Source organism: Herpailurus yagouaroundi, unplaced genomic scaffold (genome assembly GCF_014898765.1).
Source record: "Herpailurus yagouaroundi ecotype Mexico unplaced genomic scaffold, PumYag 188, whole genome shotgun sequence".
NCBI lineage: Eukaryota > Metazoa > Chordata > Mammalia > Carnivora > Felidae > Herpailurus > Herpailurus yagouaroundi.
In genome coordinates, this window is record NW_024412419.1 from 26,236,534 (window position 1) to 26,261,516 (window position 24,983).

The 24,983-nt window shown below is 36.1% G+C and overlaps 1 protein-coding gene across 3 annotated transcripts in view; it reads right to left on the bottom strand.

The window, feature by feature from the left end:
- Positions 1–24,983, bottom strand: part of MEMO1 (mediator of cell motility 1) — a 140,215-nt gene that overhangs the window by 25,939 nt on the left and 89,293 nt on the right. For 2 of the 3 annotated variants that reach the window (XM_040496446.1, XM_040496445.1), the window contains 3 exons: positions 22,643–22,711; positions 15,074–15,186; positions 13,035–13,146 (listed from right to left, as the gene is read on the bottom strand). In XM_040496446.1, the coding sequence (XP_040352380.1) occupies positions 13,035–13,146; positions 15,074–15,186; positions 22,643–22,711 (294 nt within the window). The remainder of the gene's footprint in view (positions 1–13,034; positions 13,147–15,073; positions 15,187–22,642; positions 22,712–24,983) is intronic. The other variant, XM_040496444.1, reaches the window with a different exon arrangement.

The window sequence follows — 24,983 nt, forward strand, 5'->3', positions numbered from 1 at the left end:
GGGAGAGGGAGAGGGAGAGGGAGAGGGAGAGGGAGAGGGAGAGAATCCCAAGCAGCCTCCATGCTCAGAACAAAGCCCAACTCAGGACTCAATTCCCGAACACTGGGATCATACCCTGAGCTGAAATCAAGTCAGATGCTCAACTGACTGAGCCACCCAGGTGCCCCTAGACAAAGATTTCTTAAATATGATACCAAAAGCAAAATCCACATGAGAAAAAAAAATGATAAAATGATTTCATCAAAAACTTTTGCTCTTCAACAGAGTGAAATAATCTGTATCTAGAATATGTAAAATCTCTCACAACTCAGTAAGAAGGCAAATTATCAAATTAAAACTAGAGCAAAATATATGAACAGACATTTCACAAAAGAAGACATAAAAATGACTAATAACCACACTGAAGAGTTGCTCAATATCATGAGTCACTGGAAATATGCAAATTAACACCAAGTCAGGTTATATATATCTATTAGAATGGTTGTAATCAAAAATGTTATTGTACTCTGACAATAACAGATACTGGCCAGTATGGGGAGAAACTAGAGACCTCGTGTTCCTGCTGGCATATAAAATGGGGCTGCTACTCTGCAAAATAGTTCGGCAGTTTCTGAAAGAGTTAAAACATAGATTTACATGACCCAGCTATATCATTCCTAAGTACTTATTCAAGAGAAATGAAAACATATGTTCACATAAAAACTTGTATGATATGTTATTTATAACATTATTCCTAATAGCCAAAAATGGAATTGATCTAAGTGTCCATCAACTAGTGAATGGATAAAGAAAATATCACAGATTCATATAACGTAATAACTATTTGGCAATAAAAAGGAATGAACTAGTGATACATGCTAAAAGATTGGTGAACCTCAAAAACAGTATGCTAAGTGTAAAAGGATAGCTACGGAAGACATCTTGTAGGATTCCATTTACATGAAATTTCTAGAAAATGCAAAATTCTGGGGCGCCTGGGTGGCTCAGTCAGTTAAGCGTCCGACTTCAGCCCAGGTCATGATCTCACGGTTTGTGAGTTCGAGCCCCGCATCGGGCTCTGTGCTGATAGCTCAGAGCCCTGGAGGCTGCTTCAGATTCTGTGTCTCCTTCTCTCTCTGCCCCTCCCCTGCTCATGGTCTGTCTCAAAAATAAATTTAAAAAATAAAAAAATAAAACATTAAAAAAAAAAAGAAAATGCAAAATTCTATAGAGACAAAGCAGATAAATGGTTGCATAAGGTTGAGAGTTGGAGCCAGAACTGACCTCAAAGGGACACAAGGTTTCTTTTTTGTGTAGTGCAAATATTCTAAAACTAGATTGTGAGAATGACTGCCCAACTCTGTAAATTTACTGAAAATCATTGAGTTGTACTCTTAAATGAGTGAATTTTATAGGATGTAAATCATCTTTCAATAAATCTGTTAAAAGAAGAAAAAAGAAAACCCATCTTTGCCACTTGTAAGCTGTGCTACCTGCAGTAGGTTACCTAAAACTATCCTAAGCCTCAATTTTGTCATCAGTACAAACAGACTTAATAATACTTGCCTTACAGGGCTCTTGTGAGCACTTAAGTAATGTAGAGTTAAGTTTTATCCCTTCTTTTTCTGTCCTATATCTTAAACCATGCTGCAGAAAATTAATACATCCAAGATGTGTAATAAACTAAAAGAAACTGAAATCCCAGAACCAAGTGAGAAGCGCTCTCTTTAAAAACAAACAATTCTTAATGGCACAGAGCACTAAAAATCTATATTGGAATATTTGAGGACCTTGACTGGGGCCACAGTCAGAAAGAAAAGTAAAATTTTAATATCTAATACAAACCTAAGCTATAAGGAGGGTTAGAATTTCATTTAAAATAATGAGTCAGAAACTTATGGCAGGCTGGAACTGGGAAAAGAGGAATGGGACTTTTGTAGGAGAGTTAATAGACCTAGTCGGTCTGTTGCTCCAATTTTTAGAAGGGGCTGCTTGTAAAGACTGGCCCTGGGGCGCCTGGGTGGCTCGGTCGGTTAAGTGTCCGACTTCGGCTCAGGTCATGATCTCGCGGTCCGTGAGTTCAAGTCCCGCGTCCGGCTCTGTGCTGACAGCTCAGAGCCTGGAGCCTGTTTCAGATTCTGTGTCTCCCTCTCTCTCTGCTCCTCCCCTGTTCATGCTCTGTCTCTCTCTGTCTCAAAAATAAATAACGTTAAAAAAAATTAAAAAAAAAAAAAAAAAAAAAAGACTGGCCCTTGGCTTTTACAATGTTCCCTATGGTGATTAAGCCTGCTTTACCACTTGGGACACTGTACCAGCTTGCCTGGATTGTAAACAAAATGATAATGGCAAACACCTACTTTCCTTCTGAGAGCAGAGAATCTCAGTAGCTGGAGCTAGTTATGCAAGCAGGGGGTCCCTACATGACCAGTCCCCAAACAAAATCCTGGAGTTTGAATCTTAGAGCAGGCTTTTCTGGCCAGAAACACTGCACATGTGTTAAACTGATGGAGGAAACACGTTCTATTTAGCTCACCCTGTGAGAAGGAGAATGATGGAAGCATACACCTGGATTCCTCCAGATTCTGCCTGATGTGTCTTTTCCTTCTGCTGGTCCTGTTGTGTATCATACCTCTTTCAATAAACCATAACCATGAATGAACTGTGAGTCCTTCTAGTGAGTCTTCAAATGTGAGACTGGTGGTGAAACTCTTGAAACTGCGTTAAAGGCAAAGTGGCATAAAGGAACCATAACTGCAGAGGTTTAGGGAGTCTTCTAAAAAAAATAATTTCTCTCATCTTTTCTTCCTGATCAAATTCACCTTCAGGCCACAGAGACATACATATAGACTTTGTAAAGAATACTATGACTCACTCAAAGGAAGAACAAACTAAAAAGATCCAGAAAACATCAAGCAGAACCGAAGAACCGAGGAAGGAGGAGGAGAAAGGAAAAGGAGGAAGTAAGCTAGCTGTCAATGACAACTAAAAGTAACATTTAAGTCATTATAAATCTTTGCTGTATCATCAGGTAAGTAAATCTAATCAGATTATCAAAATAAATTTCAAAGGTTATATAGGCCTTTCTTAATTTCCATTTGAATAAGAATACTAAGAAAAAAGGTTTTTTACATGGGCAGAAATATCTCAGGTACTACTCAACCATCTGAAGCAAAATAATCCTATCATAAATTGGCCAAGCTTGCAATCCAAATTATAGAGAAATTTCAGTATTTTATTAGGAACAAGTCAACATTTCTATTCCCTATATTCCCTTAAACTGATACCTATTTCTAACTTTACCATCTCTGATAATGATACACAATTAGGCATTTCACTTTTGCACTCTTAAAATCACATTACTGCTCCAGACAGAAACATTTACCAAGTTCTATGATTCTAATCTTCAAATGTCTCCTATTATCTGCTCAGTTTGCTACCCCATCCACCACTGCCTTAGTTCAAAGTCCCATGACTTCTTTACTAAACTATTTCTTTCAATCTTTCCCAACTCTAATCCATCCTTCACCATCACACCATCAAGGAGCAGTATTCAGGGTTCCTGGCTGGCTCAGTTGGTACAGCATGCGACTCTTGATCTCAGGGTCGAGAGTTCAAGCCCCATGCTGGACATGGAGCTTACTTTAAAAAAAAGGAGTAATATTCTTATGATTCCAAGTTCCAACCATGTCCTTCCTTTGCTAAGCAACTTTTACTAGCTCTATACCAATCAGGGGATAAAATACAAATATCTTAAAATGACATTCAATGACCTCTATCATATGGTCCCAACCCACTGTTCCAACTAGCTAATCTTGCCCCTCTTACTGTATGTCTTTACAGGTCACTTACCCAAATGCCTCCAGCTCCAGGCTGGCCTTATATACATGTTAAAAGGTGGATAAGGTATAAGATAACAGGAAGTGGCAGGACTAAGAGCCAACCAAAAACATTCATATATATATAAGAAAATGTTTTCTAAATTTGCAGGCCACACAAAAAAATCTATAGACATACCTCAGTTACTAGGCAAGCCTTCTGCAACTACATTAGGCCAAGGCAGGTAGCTCTCTATTCTTAAGCCCTGGGTTTTCCTACTCCTGTACTTTGTATTTACAGAAGTCCCTTTCCCACAGAAACCTTCTGCCCCATTCTGAGAAAACTTGAGCCATCTTCAAAGTCCACTCAAATGCTCTCTCTGCCATGAAGCAACCTGTGTGCTCTCCTAACTTCATCTCTCTGTTCCCACATCCCCTTTTTCTGATCCCACAAACTCAACTGCACTTAATACATTTTGAATTATATTACATTTATTTATATACATTTTTTAACTTTCTTACCAGGCTATATGCTGAGAAAAATATACCATGTTTGCTTATTTGTCTATTTCCCATTATTCTTTCCACAGAGATTAGTACAGCTAGGTAGCTCTATAACATTTGAAATGTTAACATATTAAATGTTAAAATACCAAATGTTTTAAATCTTGACAGGAGAAATGTCTTAAACCATTTTAAAACCAATCAAATTTTTATACATATTAACTAGAAAAACTTAAGGGAGGAGAATCACCACTTGGGAGCCAAAATGAGTTTTGTTTACTAGCCTACAAAATTACTCCCCATATATAAAATACATTGTTCTTAATTTGTGATTTAAACAAACTTCATAAAAGGAGTTTCTCGTGTATTCCTGAGGTGGTGATAAAGAATTCCTTCTTTCAACCCAAAATAGCAAGTACTAAAGAATACAATCAGAGGTATCAACTGTTAAAAAGTTCTTCAGAAAAAGGGAAAATGATCTAGGTCAGAAACTCAGATCTACATCAAGAAAGAAAGCAATAAAGCAACATCTTTAGTTTATTTCAGTTTATTTTTCTTTTTTTTTTTTAAGTTTATTTACTTATTTTTGAAAGAGAGAGAGACAGACAGACAGAAAGCACAGATGAGCAGGGAAGGGGCAGAGAGAGAGAGAGAGAGGAAGAGAGAGAATCCTAAGTAGTCTCCACACTGTCAGAGCAGAGCCCTACACAGGGCTCAATCTCACCATTGTGAGATCATGACCTGAGCTGAAACCAAGAGTCTGATGTTTAACCAACTGAGACACCCAGGCACCCGTATTTTTCTTATTCTTAATTGATCCAAGAGATAACAATTCCTTCAAAACTTAATAGTAGCAACATGCTGTAATTATAGCTTACAAATGACTGCAGTATTACAAGAGACAGGAAGGACAAATAGGAAATACTGTTATAAGATACTTGTACTACCTATGAAATGAAACAGTACAGTGTTGTTTTAAAGTGCACTTGGATTCACTGCAAATGTATGTTGCAAACTTTAGAGCACCCACCAAAGGTTTAAAAAAAGTACTATAACTGGTATGCTTAGAGGGGAAAAAAAATGGAATCATAAAATGCTCACTTAAAACCACAGAAGGCAGAAACATTAACAGAAAGCAAAAAAGAAATAAAAAACAAGGGCAATAAGTAGATAGCAGTAACACATGTGAGAGATATTAATCCAAGTATACCAGTAATCCTTTAAGAGGTGAATGGATAAACTGTGATACATCCATAAAACACAATATTCTCAGCAATAAAAAGAAATAAGCTATCAAGCCAAAAAAAGACATGGAGGAATCTTGAAAGTATATTATTAAATCAAAGAAGCCAACTTGGGCTGCATATAGTATGGTTCCATTATATGACATTCCAAAAACAATATGACTATATACTATGGATACAGTAAAAAGGTAAATGGTTACCAGGGTATGGTTGGGGGGAGTGGAGGGGGAGAGGATGAACAGGCAGAGTACAGGGGATTTTTAGGACAATGAAATGATTCTGTATGGTACTATAATGGTAGATAACATGACATTAGGTATTTGGTAAAACCCATAAACTATGTAACACCAAAAGGGAACCCTAATTAAGCTATGGACTTAGGTATTAATAATGTATCAATATTTCTTCATCAACTGTAACAAATGTACACTAATGCAAGACATTAAGAACAGAGAAAATTGTTCAGTTAATAGTGTTTAATACCAAACCAAGCCATCGGATAGTGTTCTCACTCGAGGAACTCAAACATATAATCAATATGGACAAACATAAGAATTACAAGACTTCAGCTTAAATATCTGGGTAAACTACACAAAATCAAGTTGCTGGGTTTTTTTTATAATAGTCTAAGCACTTCAAGAGTTATCAAATCCTAACCACACTGAATTTATAAGATTGACTAGAACCTAAAGCAGAAGATGGGACAGATTTAAGTACATTGTACTGTACTTTCAAGTTGTCTATGTTCCAAAATATTGGCAGTAACAAAAAGTAGTAAATGGCTAAGATAATAATGACGACTATTTTTATAATGAACATGAACGGTTTTAGAGTGCCATATTTCTCAATGGAACACTTTCAAAGTTACTAAAGCATTCTATTTACTCTGCACATTTCTCTGAACAAAAAATTGTGCAACTGAGGCAGAGGAATTGTTTTATATCTGGACTGTGGTAGATATATACAACTCTGCATTTGTCAATACTCACAGAATTCTGTGCCTTAAAGAATACATTTTACTGTATATAAATTGCCAAAATAATCAATTAAAATTTTGAACTGCAAACAAACAGTACATGGGTATGACACAGAAAGAATGTGGGGGGGGGAGGAGACATTAAATGTAACTGAACAAGTAAAATAAAATGGAAAAAAAAGAAGAGCTGAGACCCACTGCTGTTAATTTTCAGAGTTAACTCAATTTTTTCAAAATGGATCATTTCTACATATCCTAAATTAACTGTGTGAATACAATTATTAGCAATATAAAAATTATTATGAATTTCTTTTTTTTTTAATTTTTTTTTTAACGTTTATTTATTTTTTTGGGACAGAGAGAGACAGAGCATGAACGGGCGAGGGGCAGAGAGAGAGGGAGACACAGAATCAGAAACAGGGTCCAGGCTCTGAGCCATCAGCCCAGAGCCCGACGTGGGGCTCGAACTCACGGACCGCAAGATCGTGACCTGGCTGAAGTCGGACGCTTAACCGACTGCGCCACCCAGGCGCCCCATGAATTTCAATAGTAAAGATAATACATGGAAAAAAAGGATCAAAATAAAGTACCTAAGATATTATCTCGTTTGCAGGTTTTATTCACACAAATAAATATGTATGTAAATCTTATATATATAATATATATACACAAACATATATGCATACATATATTGTTAGCATATGCATAACAATTTCTACTACTAATCAACATTGGTTGAGGAGAAGAAGGGAGGCTTTAACTGTTCATTTTATCCTTTTTGATGCTGTTTACATTTTGAAGCCATGTACAGTACTGTACAAGTATTTTTTTAATGTCAACAGGATCAAACCAAGCAAGGAGATTATGGGTCATATCATGTTTTCTCCTTTACACTACTCATTATTATTTTAAAAGTTGAAATGAGTATTGTTTTTTAAATCTGTTTAAGATAATACACAGAATTATAAGTAACACCTTAGGTATTTAATTTTTAAAAATCTGTAATGATTATAGTGAAAAAAATGAAAGAAAAGTTAGGAAATTAAATGGTCAATTGATTAAACTATTACATAAACATATACTACAAAGTCCATGTATACTCAATCAAAAAGAGTAAAAATGACATGGAAATATGGTCATGATATGAAAAGCTGCTAATAAAAAAGAACATCTGACCTCATTTTGGGAAAACTATTTAATGAAAGTATTGCAAATGGGAAGATCATTATTAATTCACTTAACAATTAATTACAGAAATCCTTTTGTGTACCAGGTACCGAGCTGGGCACAGAAGGTGAAGACAAGCTGCCCTCAGGCACAGAGAAGATTGGGGAATTACCAGGGATAGGCGACAAACAGGTAATCACCAAAAGAGCTATTTAACTGCAGTGGTACTATGGTAGGCTGCCTTTAGGTAACATCCCTGAAAATTCCTCCCACTTCTGAATGCTCATGCCACTCCTCCCATGAAAAGTAGAGTCTCTTTCTCCCTCCCCTTGAACCTAGCCTTGAAACTTGCTTGAATGAGTAGAATATGGCCTGACACTGTGCCAGTTCCAAGCCTAGATATTACAAGGCCTGAACAATTCTAGCCTGCTTTCTTGCTGCCCTGAACTGCCATGAACTTCATAATAGTCCAACGCTATCCTGCAAGAGGACCCCATGGGAAGAGAGAGGCCCTGAATGGCAAGTGACAATAGGTGGAGATGGGAGATGGGAGATCACAAAGACGAGAACCAAGCTGCCTCAGCAGACAACCAGCATCACAGCCCCAGACAACAAGTGAAGGCATCTTAGAGCCTTCAGCCTACATCAGCCTGCTTCAACTGGCAGCAGATGAAACAGAGACGAGCTGTCAGCACTCACCCCTGACCAAATTTCTAGTTCAGGGTCATAAGCAAAAAAAAAAAAAAAAAAAAAAAAAAAAGGCACTTGGAGGTGATTTGTTATGCTATATACAATAGGTTAAGTGAGACGAGCAGTGGTGCTTAAAAAGGTTACTACTGGGGGCTCCTGGGTGGCGCAGTCGGTTAAGCGTCCGACTTCAGCCAGGTCACGATCCCGCGGTCTGGGAGTTCGAGCCCCGCGTCGAGCTCTGGGCTGATGGCTCGGAGCCTGGAGCCTGTTTCCGATTCTGTGTCTCCCTCTCTCTCTGCCCCTCCCCCGTTCATGCTCTGTCTCTCTCTGTCCCAAAAATAAAAAAATAAACGTTGGAAAAAAAAAAAAAAGAAAAAGGTTACTACTGGAACAGAAAACCTAAAACATTGGCTTTGAGGACACAGAGGCAGGCAGAATCTGAAAGGGCAAGAAGAAGACAGTAAACTGGAAGAGCAGTAAAGAAACTGCTATGCAAGACCAGGAGAAAAGGGGCCCGTATTGTTTACTGTCAGAACAATTAGCATAATTACACACAATTCCAAGCAGTAACTTAGAACATTAAAAATATACCTAGTGAACACGTAGATCTAGCTAAGAAGATTTCCAGGCAAAATATTCAAAGTGTCACTGGCTTCTCTATAGCCAAGAAGGTAAAAGAAGAATAACATGAGCTAAAGAGTTACATGCAGAATTTAAACGAAAGATTTCTAAGCAGGAGTTGCCAAGTTGGAAAATAGCTGTTTCTCATCACTAGCCTCTACAGATAGCACGAGACTGTCAAAGAAACAACATAAAGACAAAGATCAAATTCGGAGTACTGCCAATAAATCATTGGCTCACAATCATCAAATCAAAAATTCATCTGTAAAACCCTTTATTAAGACCACAAAAAGACTTTTTTTAAGTTTACTTATTTTGAGAAAGAGTGAGAGTAAGCAGCAGAGGGGCAGAGAGTGAAGGAGAAAGGGAGAATCCCAAGCAGGCTCCACACTGTCAGCACAGTGTCCAATGCAGGCCTAGATCTCACAAACTGTGAGATCAGAACCTGAGCTGAGATCAAGAGTTGGACAGTTAACTGAATGAGCCCCAAAAACAGAAAGACTTAGTAAGGTAAGGCTTAAATACTCTCTTAGATAGGCAAAAGGGCTTCTAAGAACCTTACAGGACCCTAACTTGGGATCCAAAGTAGAGAGAGTCCTGTCACTGAAAGAACTGTGGATGCAATTTTTGTCTAATGGAATGCACTTATAAACTGATAAATAGAAAACCCACAGTATTTAATGGAGTTCTATCCGTTTGGACTAAAACAAACACTGTTCCAAATGAAAAGTGAGAGGTCTTTAGGTTTTCAAACTGTCACATACATGAAGCCGACTGAAATGGCTACTTAGGTGTAAACAAGGCCCATTTCTTATGGAGAAATAAAAATGAGTCAGTGAGTAGAGCCAAGAGCCCAAAGGAGCAAGCTAAGAGCTGAGAAAAATAAGGAATTATGAAGCTGCAACCAGAAGCCAGAAACAAGCCATAATCAAAGAACATTCTCTGTTCCCTGATCAGATTCCAGAAATGCTTTGGGTCAGAGGCTGCCATTCTTTCACTCTCCACTAGGAGGCTCTATTGTGATTAAGTGTTCCTGTCTCAAAATTGTATACTGAGTGTATGGCAGGGTGGGAATGGAGTAAAACTTGTCTTCTTAGTTCACAGGTATCCAAATCAAGAGGAGCTGTACCCAGAAAGCCTCATCCACATCTTAACCTCATGCAGATCATAAGGCAACAGACTTTGAACCTGAGGGTATAAATGAATGAGATTTCTGGGCATCTTAAGAGGGCTGAATACTGTATGTTGGAGAAACACTGAATTGCCCACTAGAAGAACTGTGGTAATCCATCTGCAAAGATGGCTGCCAACAATTCTTCCTATTCCTGTATACACGTGCTACTTTTCTCATCAAGAAAAGTATTGATCATCTATTTCTAATCCTAAAACCAATATTATACTATATGTTAACTAACTAGAATTAAAAAAAAAAAAAAAAAAAGAGGCGGAATCTATTTATTTCTCCTTCCTTTAAATCTTGGCTGACATTGTGTTCTGCTTTAAAAAAGAGACTGTGTCGGGGTGCCTAGGTGGCGCAGTCAGTTAAGCGTCCGACTTCAGCCAGGTCACGATCTCACGGTCCGTGAGTTCGAGCCCCGCGTCGGGCTCTGGGCTGATGGCTCAGAGCCTGGAGCCTGGAGCCTGTTTCCGATTCTGTGTCTCCCTCTCTCTCTGCCCCTCCCCCGTTCATGCTCTGTCTCTCTCTGTCCCAAAAATAAATAAACGTTGAAAAAAAATAAATAAAAAATAAAAAAGAGACTGTGATAAAAATAATGCCATGTAGTTTCAGACCTAGCCCTTAACAGGCTGAGAAACTTTTGTTTTTGTTCTCTTGCTACCAAAATCACCATGTAAACAAATCCAGGCTATCCTTCTAGACAGAAGCCAAGAAGAGAGAAAAGCCCTGGTTGATGAATGAACCAGCTACCTAGAGAACAAATGAGGTCAACTAACAACTAAAAACCAGCAGTAAGGCCATCTTGGATCCTCTAACCCCATTCAGGTTACCTCAGTCAACTCTTCATGGACCAGAGCAAGGTGTCCCCTGCCTAAACTCTTGACCTAAAAATTATGAGCAATAAAATAGTTGTGATTTTCAGCCTCTAAGTTCCGGAGCAATATCTTGTGCAGTAACACATAACTAATATACACAGTGAGTGCACCAAAGGCTATAAAGGAAAAGCACTAGGTACCTTCTAGGTACTAGTCAATATCAGAGATGCAAATGTAATCTGGGAGAGAGGGAAGGTCTCTTGAGAAATGATATACTTAATAGTGGTTATTTAACACCATTTAATAGAAGGGGAATTATTAAAAAGAATTTCTGTTGATTTTAAGTTCCTATTTTCCTAAATTTTCAATATTATACATTTTACTTTTGAAATAACAACAAAAAAATGTTATTTTGTTAAAACTTCCTTAAGGATATTGTTGGCTTTAATTGTACTGGTTCTAGTGTGTTGAAATTTACCAGTCTAAAATATATTTTTTTCATAACAATATATGCAAACATTTCAGGAAATAATAAAAGTTTTCTCTTATTCTATGTAACTGAAGAATGGAGTGTTCTGATTATACTAGCATTCCGAGAAATAAACAGCATACATTGGTTTAACAATTTCTGAAGAATTAGAATGTAGTAAAACACAATTAACCTAAAATTATATTCTTTATAATTTATTATCACACTGATTTTTGGAAACTTCTTCAGGTGTATACAATTCATCATAGTTATCACTGTGTATAGATGTGGATAACATAAGACTGAGAGAAGTTAAATAATACTTTGATAACAGAATTAAGAGTGGAAATGATCCAAAAAGACTGCCATAATAGACTAAAACCAACAAGAAAAAATTAAACAGTAGTAACTGAGGGTTGAAAGGAAACCCCAAAAGTACAAGAGAGAAAATAATTCAATTTAACTGTATGAAAAAGACTTGGGTTTTAGCTGACCCCAAGTGTATTAGCCAATAGTATGTAAGCCATATCAGCATGAATAATGTTAATGTGATCTCCGGCTACATTGATCATTTAATCAAAAAACATTTACTGAAAACCTATATGATATATGATATACCCTGTATTTTACTAAGAGAATATAGGGACAAGATCCAGAAGGAATAATCTCACCACATTTAGAACTAGTGAAACTATGTACAGAATATTAAGTCCATATAAAGGAAAACAGTTGAAAAATTAGAGAAATGTGACCTACAAAAGGAAGACTTTCTAATTTGAATACTGCCCTAAAAGAAGAAAGAAAGCTCTTTAAAAAAATTTTTCTTTTTACAAAATACATTAATGACTATGTAATGGGCATTGCACTACGCACTGGGATATAAGTGAAGAATAAAATAGATACTGTCCTTGTCCTCATTCTACTTCGTAGTTTTGTGTACATCCTATCACTAGAAGACCTTTAGGAGTCCCAAATAATAATCTGTCACACATATTTTAAAAGATATTCATGTACTTTGCATAAGACTGAAATAAATGACCTTCTATGTAATTTCCAAATCTAAAATTGTGTGATTAATTAAAGCATAAAAGAATGTAACTGTTATTCTGAGATAAATGTCTAATGAATAAAATAACAGGCAGATCAATACACACACACACACACACACACACACACACACACACACACACACACACAGGTTTTTAAAATATTATCACCCAATAAAACAACCATTATCAATTCATATGGTCAGCCTTTATAGGCAAACTAGTCAAAACCAACTTCAATCCACAATAGGAAAATCTATCGCAAATTTTTATATCATTTCAAAGAACAAAAAAAACTTTTTTAGGACTTTTTATTTTTAAGTAATCTCTACACCCAGTGTGGGGCTCAGACTCACAACTCCAAGATCAAGAGGCACATGCTCTACCAACTGAGCCAGCCAGGCGCCCATCAAACAACAAAAAAAATTTTTTATATCTCCTTATCCTAAATATTATTTTACCCAGTGAAAATAATTCCAAAGAAATTAATATTTATGATTTCTCTGGGATTTCTTATATTAATCAGTATACCTTTCCATGGCTTTAGCTGTATAAGGCAAATGCATTTCAATACTGTGTTCGTCTTCATCTGTCTGCAGAGACATGCGTTCAAACATTCCTGTCTTCCATAGTTCTCCGTAAACTAAAGAGATTTCAAAATATAGTAAAACAAATATATTAATGTATATCCTTATTCTGTGAGACTCCACTCAGTAACAAAAAACTACACACTTTGGCAAGAGACAGAAGTACCAGATAATAATTTCCCTCATTTTTATCTTAAAAAAAGAAGAAAAAAGTAGCTTTTTATATACCAGACAAAGCGATAACACATGTAATGACTACTTAGCACTTTCATATATTACACAGTTATATTAAAATAGTAATTCAAAGTTTTCATCAGTTCTTTTCATTACATCTAAAATCACCTCTGGGTCTAAGCTTTTCCTTGACTTTAATCAGCACATGCCAACAAAAACAGTTGATTAGAACTCCTAGTAAAATATGGCAAAGCCACTGATCTACCTACTTGTGAGGTTAATAATAGTTTTTATGTTTTGTTTTCTTTTACAATAAAATCTATGGGATTATTATTTCCCACCTCAGATGCCTGCCACACTGGGAACAGAAAATTCCTAGGAAGCATGCTATATTCCTCAAAATTAAAAATTAGGCCTCTGGGGCAGTCCAGAACATAAATTCACCAGAGTATCATGCCATAAATAATCTTAAAATGATCTAGTAATTCAGACCCTTCTGATAAATCAAACTTAAAACTGGATATTGTATCAAAAAAAAAGATGAAATTTAATATGTAAAATGAGTAAGAATAGTTTTATCATAGAAGAGAACCAACATTTTTATAAATGGGTTTACCAATATCAGAGAACGACACAAATGATAGTATAACTTTTTTTTTTTTTGCAAAAGTATACCTTATTAAAAATCATCCATTCCCTCATTAGGATGCTATCTAAAACCAAAATTTTCTGAATGCCCCAAGGTATTAAAAATAAAGTGTGTCCCCTAAGAGCATCACAGAGAGTAATAAGACTAGTTATACTCCAGCTTCATTAGTAAAAATATTCTAACAACAAATTACTAATACTCCATGGTAATGAAAACCCCAAACTATGAAAAATTAGGCCTAAAAATAGGAAAATGAGGTGATTATTTTGCAAATGGCTTCTTTCATTCTACAGAAGAATGTGTTCCAAAATTTCTAGAAACAATAAGCACACAACATACTTAAAATGTAATTTGATGCCCTGGAAGAATACACAGCAAGTTCATGAAGATGGTCTTTGGGAAAGTAAACGGAATTCAGATAAGGGAAAAATTCTGAGTCAATTGTGGATGGTAAGTACAAGAATATTTGTTACACTATTCTCTGTACTGTTCTATATTTTTAAAATTATGCTCCCCCCTCCTCCAAAAATACTATTATAAAGTCAAAGGTTTTAATTTATACATTCAATGGATAAAGTGAGATACAACTAAATAAAGATGTGATTTCTAAAATCCTATGGAAAAAATATATCAAAGTAACAGGCATGTTTTAAAAATAAAATACACTTGAGATTTATTTCAGCTTTTGTTTCAGAGTTTCACAAGTACCATCTTATTTCTTTTCCCCCATAAAGATTATTTGAGAGGAAATAAAGGCATTATCACCATAATCTATTTACAATGAGAAAAGTAATAACAGAGAGGCAGACTAACATGTCCAGGATCTTTCATCAAGTTACGGTGCATACTAACTTCTTGTCTCGTGGTATAGTGAATACATGGTACTTCCCTCAATACAGATGTAACCACTAACAGTCTGGAGACTAGTGGACCTGACAGAGATTTTTGTGGCTGGCAAAAAAAGTCTAGTCATCTTTTAGGCATACAGAAGATATCCTTTCTTTGTTTTTGCTGTTTACAGATAAGTTGCAATCAATTTTATCTTTAAAACTGAGAGAATACTTACAATATTCACATTTTCAATTTTTTAAATTAACTTACAATTCTTATTTTAAAAACTCTTTAGCTGTTTAAAAGCTATAAGATTTCTATATACTTACTCTTTTGGTCAATACGAAGGTCATACAGAGGTGTCCTATATATATCCACACTGGAAAGTGCACATCGAGAGAGGGGCACATGATGAGAAGGCCCAAGGATGAAAATTCTCCGGCTAGGAGATACACAACAAAAAGCACAGAACAATTGCACTTCTACACAAACCTTATTAAACGAAAGGGAAAAAAACAAGTAATTTTTAAAAATCACATGTGGTACCATTTTCCTTCTTGACTGATTTCATTACCTACTGTTAAGAGCTAAATTATGCACCCCTAAAATTTATGGTGAAGTTCCATCCCAGTACCTCAGAACATAACCATATTAGGAGCTAAGGTATTTAACACATCATTAAGTTAAAATGAGGCTGTTCGTGTAAGGACTGAATCCAGTGACTGGTATCCTTATAAGAAGGGGAAGAGATGCCAGGGGTGCACATGCACAGAGAGGCGACCATGTGAAGAGGCATCAAGAAGACAGCCATCTGCAGGCCAACGAGATAGGCTTCAGGAGAAACCAATTTACCAGCACCTTCATCTTAGACTTCCAGCCTCCGAACTGTGAGAAAATAAATTTCTGTTGTTTTCAGCCACCTACTTCATGGTATTTTATTACGGCATCCCTAGCAAACTAATATGCCCACTAATGATTTGCTTCTCAGTTAATTAAATTCAATTCCTTATATTTGTCTTTTTGTTGGAAGGCCTTTAAAGGAACCATTTTCAACACCTAGGCATACTAGTTATTGATTTACTGATCTACAGTAAAGCAACTGATATGCTTAAAATCATTTCTGTGTTCACAATGCCTAAGATACAGAAGGTTGTCAGTAGCTATATTAACTGAATTTAAACATTTCAGCTATTAAATAAAATCTTAAAATTCTAACACATTCTAACCTTGCCTCCGAAGATCTGCCACAATTTTAATAGAAATACATAATAGCATAATTTATAAAACTCCATACAAAATATCACTACAAAGAACCATTCTGATAAAGTTATTTCCACATTTCTACCATAGCAGAGAAAAAAGGAATCTTGTTGAGAAAAATTCTGTATAATAAGCTTTCTCTGTTCCCATTCAAGTAGAAGTCATTCTCAAAAACAAAGAAATTTGATTATGTGTTATTTGCACTATAGCTAAAGAAAAGAACTGGGTTAAACTATAGCTTAAATCTTTGTAATCCCTTTATCTTGACATCAAGAGTAAAATTAACTTCCCCTCATTTTACCTCAAACATCCCTACAATCTAAATTCTAAAACTATCCATTTTCTCTGTTTTCCCAGATTCATATGAACGAAACTTCCCCCCACCACACATACACACAAACTTTTAGACTCGAGAAACCAAACCTATGAGAAAGGAGGGGTTATATGATAAGCTATGTACCTAGAAAAAATTAATTACTACTCATTGCTCAATTAATGGACAAAGACTGAGACATGACCTAGTTTTTTCATATCAAAAATTTGCAAGTAGGGGCACCTGGGTGGCTCAGATAGTTAAGCGTCTGACTTTGGCTCAGGTCATGATCTGGCAGTTCATGAGTTAGACCCCCACATGGGGCTGTGTGCTGACAACTCAGAGCCTGAAGCCTGCTTCAGATTCTTTGTTTCCCTCTCTCTCTGCCCCTCCCCCACTCATTCATTTTTCTCTCTCTCTCTCTCTCTTAAAAATAAAACATCAGGGGCGCCTGGGTGGCGCAGTCGGTTAAGCGTCCGACTTCAGCCAGGCACGATCTCGCGGTCCGTGAATTCGAGCCCCGCGTCAGGCTCTGGGCTGATGGCTCAGAGCCTGGAGCCTGTTTCCGATTCTGTGTCTCCCTCTCTCTCTGCCCCTCCCCCGTTCATGCTCTGTCTCTCTCTGTCGCAAAAATAAATAAACGTTGAAAAATAAATAAATAAATAAATAAAACATAAAAAAAAAAACCTAAAAAAAAAAAAGAATGGAAAAAAACTTGCAAGTCAAGGAATGTACTTAGGCAATATACTTATTGTCATAAAATTCAATTACAGCTAAGACAACCTATTGTCTGCTATATGTTACATGCTATGGCTGCGGGAGGGGACGGTAAGAATGCTGTGGATAAGGAAACAGCAATTCTCAGTTTAGAGTCCCAAAACTTCCTCAAGATGTCATATACAGAAAACCATAAGACCTGAACCACAGGCCATTTCTAGTTAAAATCATAATCTCCTTTCCTCCCCCCTTCTTACACTACTAATACTCACTTCTTGTCATCACCTTTATGAGCAAATCAACAACCATTTACACACACATACACACACACACCAAAGATCAAATCAAATTACAATCCTAAATGAACAAAAGAGCTACCAGTATGTCCTCTTATCTTAACAGTACATAAATATCACCACAGTTTTTAAAATTAAAGTCTAATGTGGGAAACAGACAATGGTAACTCTGAGTGCTCAGGTGACTTGCCTAAGGATGGCTATTACATGAACCAAGAATCAAGTATGAAAAAGAAGGCATTTTTATGACTGAGGAATGCATTTCTATGAAAAGACAGAAGAATAGAATATTTAAAATCAGAACACTTCTAGGAAATCCATCATATATAATTAAAATATGAGATGACTTTTAAAACACCAATTTAAACTCAAGACATAGATACGTTTCTAGGTAAGTGTAGCAAGGTTCTAACAGTGACCAAAATAGGAGCACTACTCCAGAAATAAACATCAGAGGTCAGCATGTAAAGTCTAATTGCCTCCTCTGGTACCTGACTATTTATTTACCTTGTTCACCTTTTTTGCCAGACCCAACCTGGATGAAATGGTAACACCTACAGGGAAGAGTTCCCACTCATCTGAATTCGCCAGTTGTGTACCCAACAGACTCCTTCTAGTTTGGCAGAAACTCACTCATATGCAACACAGAAAAAAAGTTTAGGTCACATCAATATAAAACCCTTATAAGTGATGAACCTCAAAATTAAAAAAGGCTACATGACAATGAAAAGAAGGGGAAAAAAGTGCATAATCTCAAAATGGGTCTCTTTGTTGGCTACATGCCAACCAAATTAATAATGTAAATAAAAAACACTATTTTCTTTCTTTTTGCTAGATGGCTAGATCCATAAACACCAAGGCCACAGGAATATTTTGAAGAGAAGTAAGTAATACAGGCATTGGAAGCAACGTCACTTTCCCTTCCTTCAATTAATTTCAAAATTCTTGCAATTAAACACACTCTTGGTTTCAGCTCAGGTCATGATCTCACAGTTCATGTTATTGAGCCTTGAATCAGGCTCTGCACTGATGGTGAGGGTCCTTCTTGGGATTCTCTCTCTCTTTATCTCTCTCTGCCCCTCCCCTGCTTGCACTCTCTCCCTTTCAAAATAAATAAATAAAACTTAAAAAGAAAGAAAGGAATGTAGTTCATATATAATACCTCCAGAGAATTCACATTTGTGAATTACTTACTACAAGAATTATAGTCTATGCATCAAATATGTAAGTTACCTTAGTATCTGCCCTTATAAATATTCAACAATTTAATCTAAATAATGGAATACAAGTAATTCTCTAAAGATGTTTCCTGGCAAGTGGAGATATTTTAACTGAAGAACTAAATGACATGTGGCCACAAAGAAGATTCCTTTGGCTCTCTTTTCCTAACTGAAAGGCTTTCTGAAAGATATAAATCAAAATCAAATTATTATCTAAGTACATCCTGAATTCCAGGTTTTTAATTAAAGTTTTAGTAATAGGAAAAGACTCAGCAATGATAATTATGGGAAAGAACTTACTTAAATGCATCATTTTTTAAATTCCTTTACTCCTTTTGAAACATAAATCAGATCCTATCACTCCCTTGCTGAAAAAGTCTTGGGGCACCTGTGTGGCTCAGTCAGTTAAGTGTCCGACTTCAGCTCAGGTCATGATCTCACAGTCCGTGAGTTCAAGCCCTGCATCAGGCTCCGCGTGACAGCTCAGAGCCTAGAGCCTGCTTCGGATTCTGTGTCTCCCTCTCTCTCTGCCCCTGCCCTGCTCTCTCTCTCTCTCTCTCTCTCTCTCTCTCTCTCTCTCTCTCTCCTTCCCTCTCTCTCTGCCCTTCCCCCACTTGTTCTCTCTCTCTCTCTCAAAAATAAATGCTAAAAAAAATTTTTAAAGTCTTTCAGTGATTTTTCATATAATTGGAGGATAAGATCTAAAATCCTTAAAATGGGTTCTAAAGTCTCACTGAACTAGCCCCGTCTTGCATTACTTTCCCCACCCCCACCCCTTGATCACAATAGTCTATGATACTGGTCTTGTGGTTCTTTGATGACTGGAACAACTACATCTAGGCGAAAGCCTTCACACATGCTACTGTTCCTTCTGCTTGGCTTCAAAATCATTTCCTTCCCCAAAATCAAATGCCTTCCCCAACACCTTTCCCATAATCTAAATCCAATCATCCTGGTATCACCGCATTTCTTGAATTGTGGACTGTAGATGCCTCAAGACCCTTCCAAGAAGTCCACAAAATCAACACCGTTTTAGTAATAAGGAGGAACCTACCTTTCCCACTATGTTGCCATCTGCATTTATGGTACAAAAATGCGGCTGGGTAAATTAAACCATTGGCACATCAGAACTGTGATCAAGATAATGGAATCAGAACGCACTACTAGTCATACATCCGTTACCTCCACCCACACCAAGGTTTTTTGCTTGTTTTTTTAAGGCCAGTATCACTTACTTCCAATAAATCTTGAACTCTGAGTAAAATTTTATAAAAATATTTTGTATGACAAATGTTTAAATTTGTAGTGATTGAAATGCATAAAGCACTTTTGATATATATAGAATTATGTCTCAGGGAAAACATTTGTGTGATTTTTGAGTGTAATCCAAACCTAGACCTTTTTTTCATGGAACACAATTTTTACTTCAAAAAATGAATGTAGACAAATTATGGCTATTCCAATTTAGGTACTTAGCAGAAATTTCCTAGAAAATGAACAAAATTGGCCTGCCACTTCAAAGAAAACATTACCCAAGACATACCTGAAGTTTTCCAGTGAAAATTAGACTTCTGCAAAACTTCTACGACTATGAAATTAACAGCTTCCCAATAATTAAAGATATTTCTGATGAAATTTGTGGTAATATCAACAAATGTGGTTTTTTGGCACTTTCTAATGAAATGTCAACATTCAAAAGATTGGCATAACTCAATTAACAAATATCTTCTAGGGGTGCCTGGGTGATTCAGTCCGTTAAGCAACCGAATTCGGCTTGTCAGGACCTCACAGTTTGTGACTTCAAGCCCCATGTTGGGCTCTGGGCTGACAGCTCAGAGCCTGAAGCCTGCTTCGGATTCTGTGTCCCTCTCTCTCTGCCCCTCCCCCATTCGCATTCCCTCCCTATCTGTCTCTCTCTCTCTCTCTTTCTTTCTCAAAAATAAACATTAAAAAAAACCAAATATCATCTAAATGTTCTATGTAAGATGTTAATGAAATGATGCAAAGGTAAAAGATCCATTCAAAGTACAAGATAGTACAAAAGATGATCGTGGTTGACATGTAGGGAATGAATTAGTATGGAAGGTAAGAATGGAATCTAGTGGTATAGAATTTAATCTCTCTTGGACTGCTATTTCTTCTCTATACTTTTCATAGTTCCCAGAAGGATGTTCTTTCTCTATTTTCTCAAAGAACTTTGTAACACTGCCGATCTCAAGGACAGCCACCTTCAAGAGAATACAGCTATGACTGTGAATTATTTTTAATATTAGGACCTTTAGATTTATTCAAAATTCAATTATTATATACTAATTACAAAAATAGGCTGATCACATCATCATGCATCATTTGCCTCTCTTTACTCACTCACTTTATCATCATCATCTTAGTCCTTGGCTTTCTTCCTTTTTCTCTTTTTCTTCCCATTCTCACTTTCTATCCACTTATTTAATACATGCTTTCTGCTTCTACCAATATAGATTCTATATCTCTCTACATAACATTATCAAATAGAAAAAGGTTTGGGAGGGGCGCTTGGGTGGCTCAGTTGGTTAAGCGTCCAACATTGGCTCAGGTCTCCAACGTCGGCTCAGGTCGTGATCTCACAGTTCCTGAGTTAGAGCCCCACATCGGGCTCTGTACTCATAGCTCAGAGCCTGGAGCCTACTTCAAATTCTTGTCTCCCTCTCTGTGCCCCATCCCCACTCATGCTCTGTCTCTCTGTCTTAAAGTAAATAAAAAACATTAAATATATATATATATATATATATATATATATATAGATATAAAGAAAGAAAGAAAGAAAGAAAGAAAAGAAAGAAAGAAAGAAAGAAAGAAAGAAAGAAAGAAAGAAAGAAAGAAAGAAAGAGAAAGAAAGAAAGAAAGAAAGAAAAAGGTTTGGGAAAGGCTATCATATAAACTACGTTTGATTATCACTGATTTACAGACCCAGGATCAAATGAAGGAAGCTTCTGAAAATCTTTCCAATCTATTTTTGCTCTTACATATGAAATACATTAGTTAAAACTGTACATTAAATAGGTATTAAATACTTGCTAAAACACTCCTCAAAACATAAATGAAGGCTAACCAAAACTTCACCAATTTGGCAACATTATTTTATTTATTATGAAAAACTTACTAAAAATAATTTCCAACAAAGGTATGATACGATGAGCAGAGCACACTACATAAGAACAAAAAAGAGCATCTCTTTTGAACAAATTGCTCAAAGGCAAAGGAGTAGGCTGTGGGGTGAGGCTTCCTTTTTAAACTCACAGCTGCTGTGAGTTACTTCCTTGGAATGATTACATCCACCGACACTAGCACAACTCGAACCTAGCAATCAACATTTGACACAGGGAAGATAACTGACTTTACCTATGTGTAGGGTGTCTGTAAAACTAGCATACAGACTGGAGCCTGATACTGGTTCACATTTGTGAATTAACTATTTAAATAAACTGCTAGTCAGTAAATTAAGTAATCTGGGTGACTATTTCTAGCAGAAGCTTTTCAAACTTCACAAATTTCTTATTTTAGAGAATAGTGTATCACTTTATAAGTCTCAATTTGCCAGAAAAAAATTTTAAAGCTAATTTCAGAGCTCCCACCAAATTACTAAGAGCTAACATGCTTCAAACGCCATATTAAGTTCACTATCAGATTCTAAAATAATTCAGCTACTTCATCTTGTCAATGAAATATTATTTTCTTTCATTAACCACATGTACAATAAAGAATTTTTAATTACAAAATGATTAACACACAACAAAGTCTTCTGCATTCTTCTTAAAGATGTTCATCTCCTGGGTTTTGAAAGAAAACTTTAAAAACCAAAATATTTAACCTTCTAACAGTTCCACAACTAAACATTTACCAACAAAAGGAAAAGTCAAGACTAAATGTTCAGAAATGAAAAACAATACAAAAGCTTCTCATAATCTATAGAAAGTATTAAATAAAAAGTCAAATTCCTAATGAAATCGAGTATATGACAATAAGCACGCAAAAGCAAATTACTTCATGACAGAGCAGTTATGATATAATTCCCAACCTTCCCCCATTTAAACAAAACCATGTATTACTTACGTAATGGATGGATCCACTTGTTTGTAAGCATGAGCAGCACAAGACCCACAGTACGTATATCCTGCGTGGCTAAAAAACAAAAAATATTTTTAAATTTAATCATCAGATTCAAAATCAAGATGTTCTGAAACAAAAAAAACCTTTTGAAAGAAATAAAACTATGGTAAACATAACAGAAGTGAGTGTAAAAATAAAAGCAATATAGCTAATGATGCAAACTAGAAGACAACAGAAAACACATAATTGCTTTATGTTCCAATTTTAAATTTTAAAAAGTCTTTTGTAACATTTTTGGTCTACAGGACAATTAAATTTAGATATTCAAGGCTTACTTTAAGTTGCTAATGTAATACTAATAGAATTTATACATTCCTCTTCAATACCATTAGCAGACTATTACATAGTAGTAAGACCAAGAGCAAGTCAAATCTAAATAAATCAAATATCCTATAATAATAACTCATCTTTTTAAAATTTCTTTTAATTTTTTAAACTTTTTTCTCAAATTTTTATGAAATTCTAGTAATTAACATATAGTGTAATAGTGGTTTCAGGAGTACAATTCAGTGATTCATCACTTACATACAACACCCAGTGCTCATCACAAGTGCCCTCCTTAACAACCATCACCCATTTACCCCAGCCCCCACCCACCACCCCTCCAGCAACCTGTTATTCTCTATAGTTAAGAGTCTCCTTGGGAATGCAAGCTGGTGCAGCCACTCTGGAAAACAGTATGGAGGTTCCTCAAAAAACTAAAAATAGAACCACCCTACGACCCAGCAATTGCACTACTAGGCATTTATCCAAGGGATACAGGTGTGCTGTTTCAAAGGGAAACGTGCACCCCCCATGTTTAGAGCAGCACTATCAACTATAGCCAAAGTCCGGAAAGAGCCCAAATGTCTATTGATGGATGATTGGATAAAGAAGATGTGGTATACATATACAATGGAGAATTACTTGGCAATCAAAAGAAGGAAATCTTGCCATTTGCAACTACATGGATGGAACTGGAGGGTATTATGCTAAGTGAAATTAGTCAGAGAAAGACAAAAATCCTATCACTTCATTCATAGGAGGACTTTAAGAGACAAAACAGATGAACATAAGGGAAGAGAAACAAAAATCATATAAAAACAGGGAGGGGGACAAAATAGAAGAGACTCATAAATATGGAGAACAAACTGAGGGTTACTGGAGGGGTGGTGGGAGAGGGGATGGGCTAAATGGGTAAGAGGCACTAAGGAATCTACTCCTGAAATCATTGTTGCACTATATGCTAACTAATTTGGGTGTGAATCTTAAAAATAAAAAGTAAAATTAAAAAAAAAAAAAAGTCTCCTAAAAAAAAAAAAAAGAGTCTCCTATGGTTTCTTATAACATAACATACAGGGATATATTAATTTCAGGTATATAAGATATGATTCAACAATTCTATTCATTTCTCTGTGTTCATCAAGAAGTATATACTCTTAATCCTTTTTACCTATTTCACCCATCACCCTCACAGACCTCCCCTCTGGCCACTACTAGTTTGTTCTCTGTATTTAATAGGTTGGTTTTTTGTTTGTCTCTTTATTCCTTTGTTTGTTTTATTTTTTAAATTTTACATTGGAGTGAAATACTGTATTTGTCTTTCTCTGACTTACTTCACTTGATACCCTCTAAATCAATCTATGCTGTTGCAAATGGCAAGCTCTCATTCTTTTTTATGGCTGAGTAATATTCCTGTGTGTGTGTGTGTGTGTGTGTGTGTGTGTGTGTGTGTGTATCTCACATCTTCTTTATCCATTCATCTATTGATGGACTGAATTCTTACGTCCATAGCTAAGCAATGGCTGCAACTGACAAGTGTGGAACAATGAAAACACATGCCTGACATGAATGACTTCTCTGCTGATTAGATAAGTTTTCAAATATTAGGAAGAATATTTCCTTCCATACTTTCATACACTTTTTTTTTATTTTTTTATTTTTTTATTTTTGAGGGGATAAACAAATACTTTATTTATTTTTTTTTTTAGTGGATCATTTTTTTTATTTATATATGAAATTTATTGTCAAATTGGTTTCCATACAACACCCAGTGCTCATCCCAAAAGGTGCCCTCCTCAATACCCATCACCCACCCTCTCCTCCCTCCCACCCCCCATCAACCCTCAGTTTGCTCTCAGTTCTCAACAGTCTCTTATGCTTTGGCTCTCTCCCACTCTAACCTCTTTTTTTTTTTTCCTTCCCCTCCCCCATGGGTTCCTGTTAAGTTTCTCAGGATCCACATAAGAGTGAAACCATATGGTATCTGTCTTTCTCTGTATGGCTTATTTCACTTAGCATCACA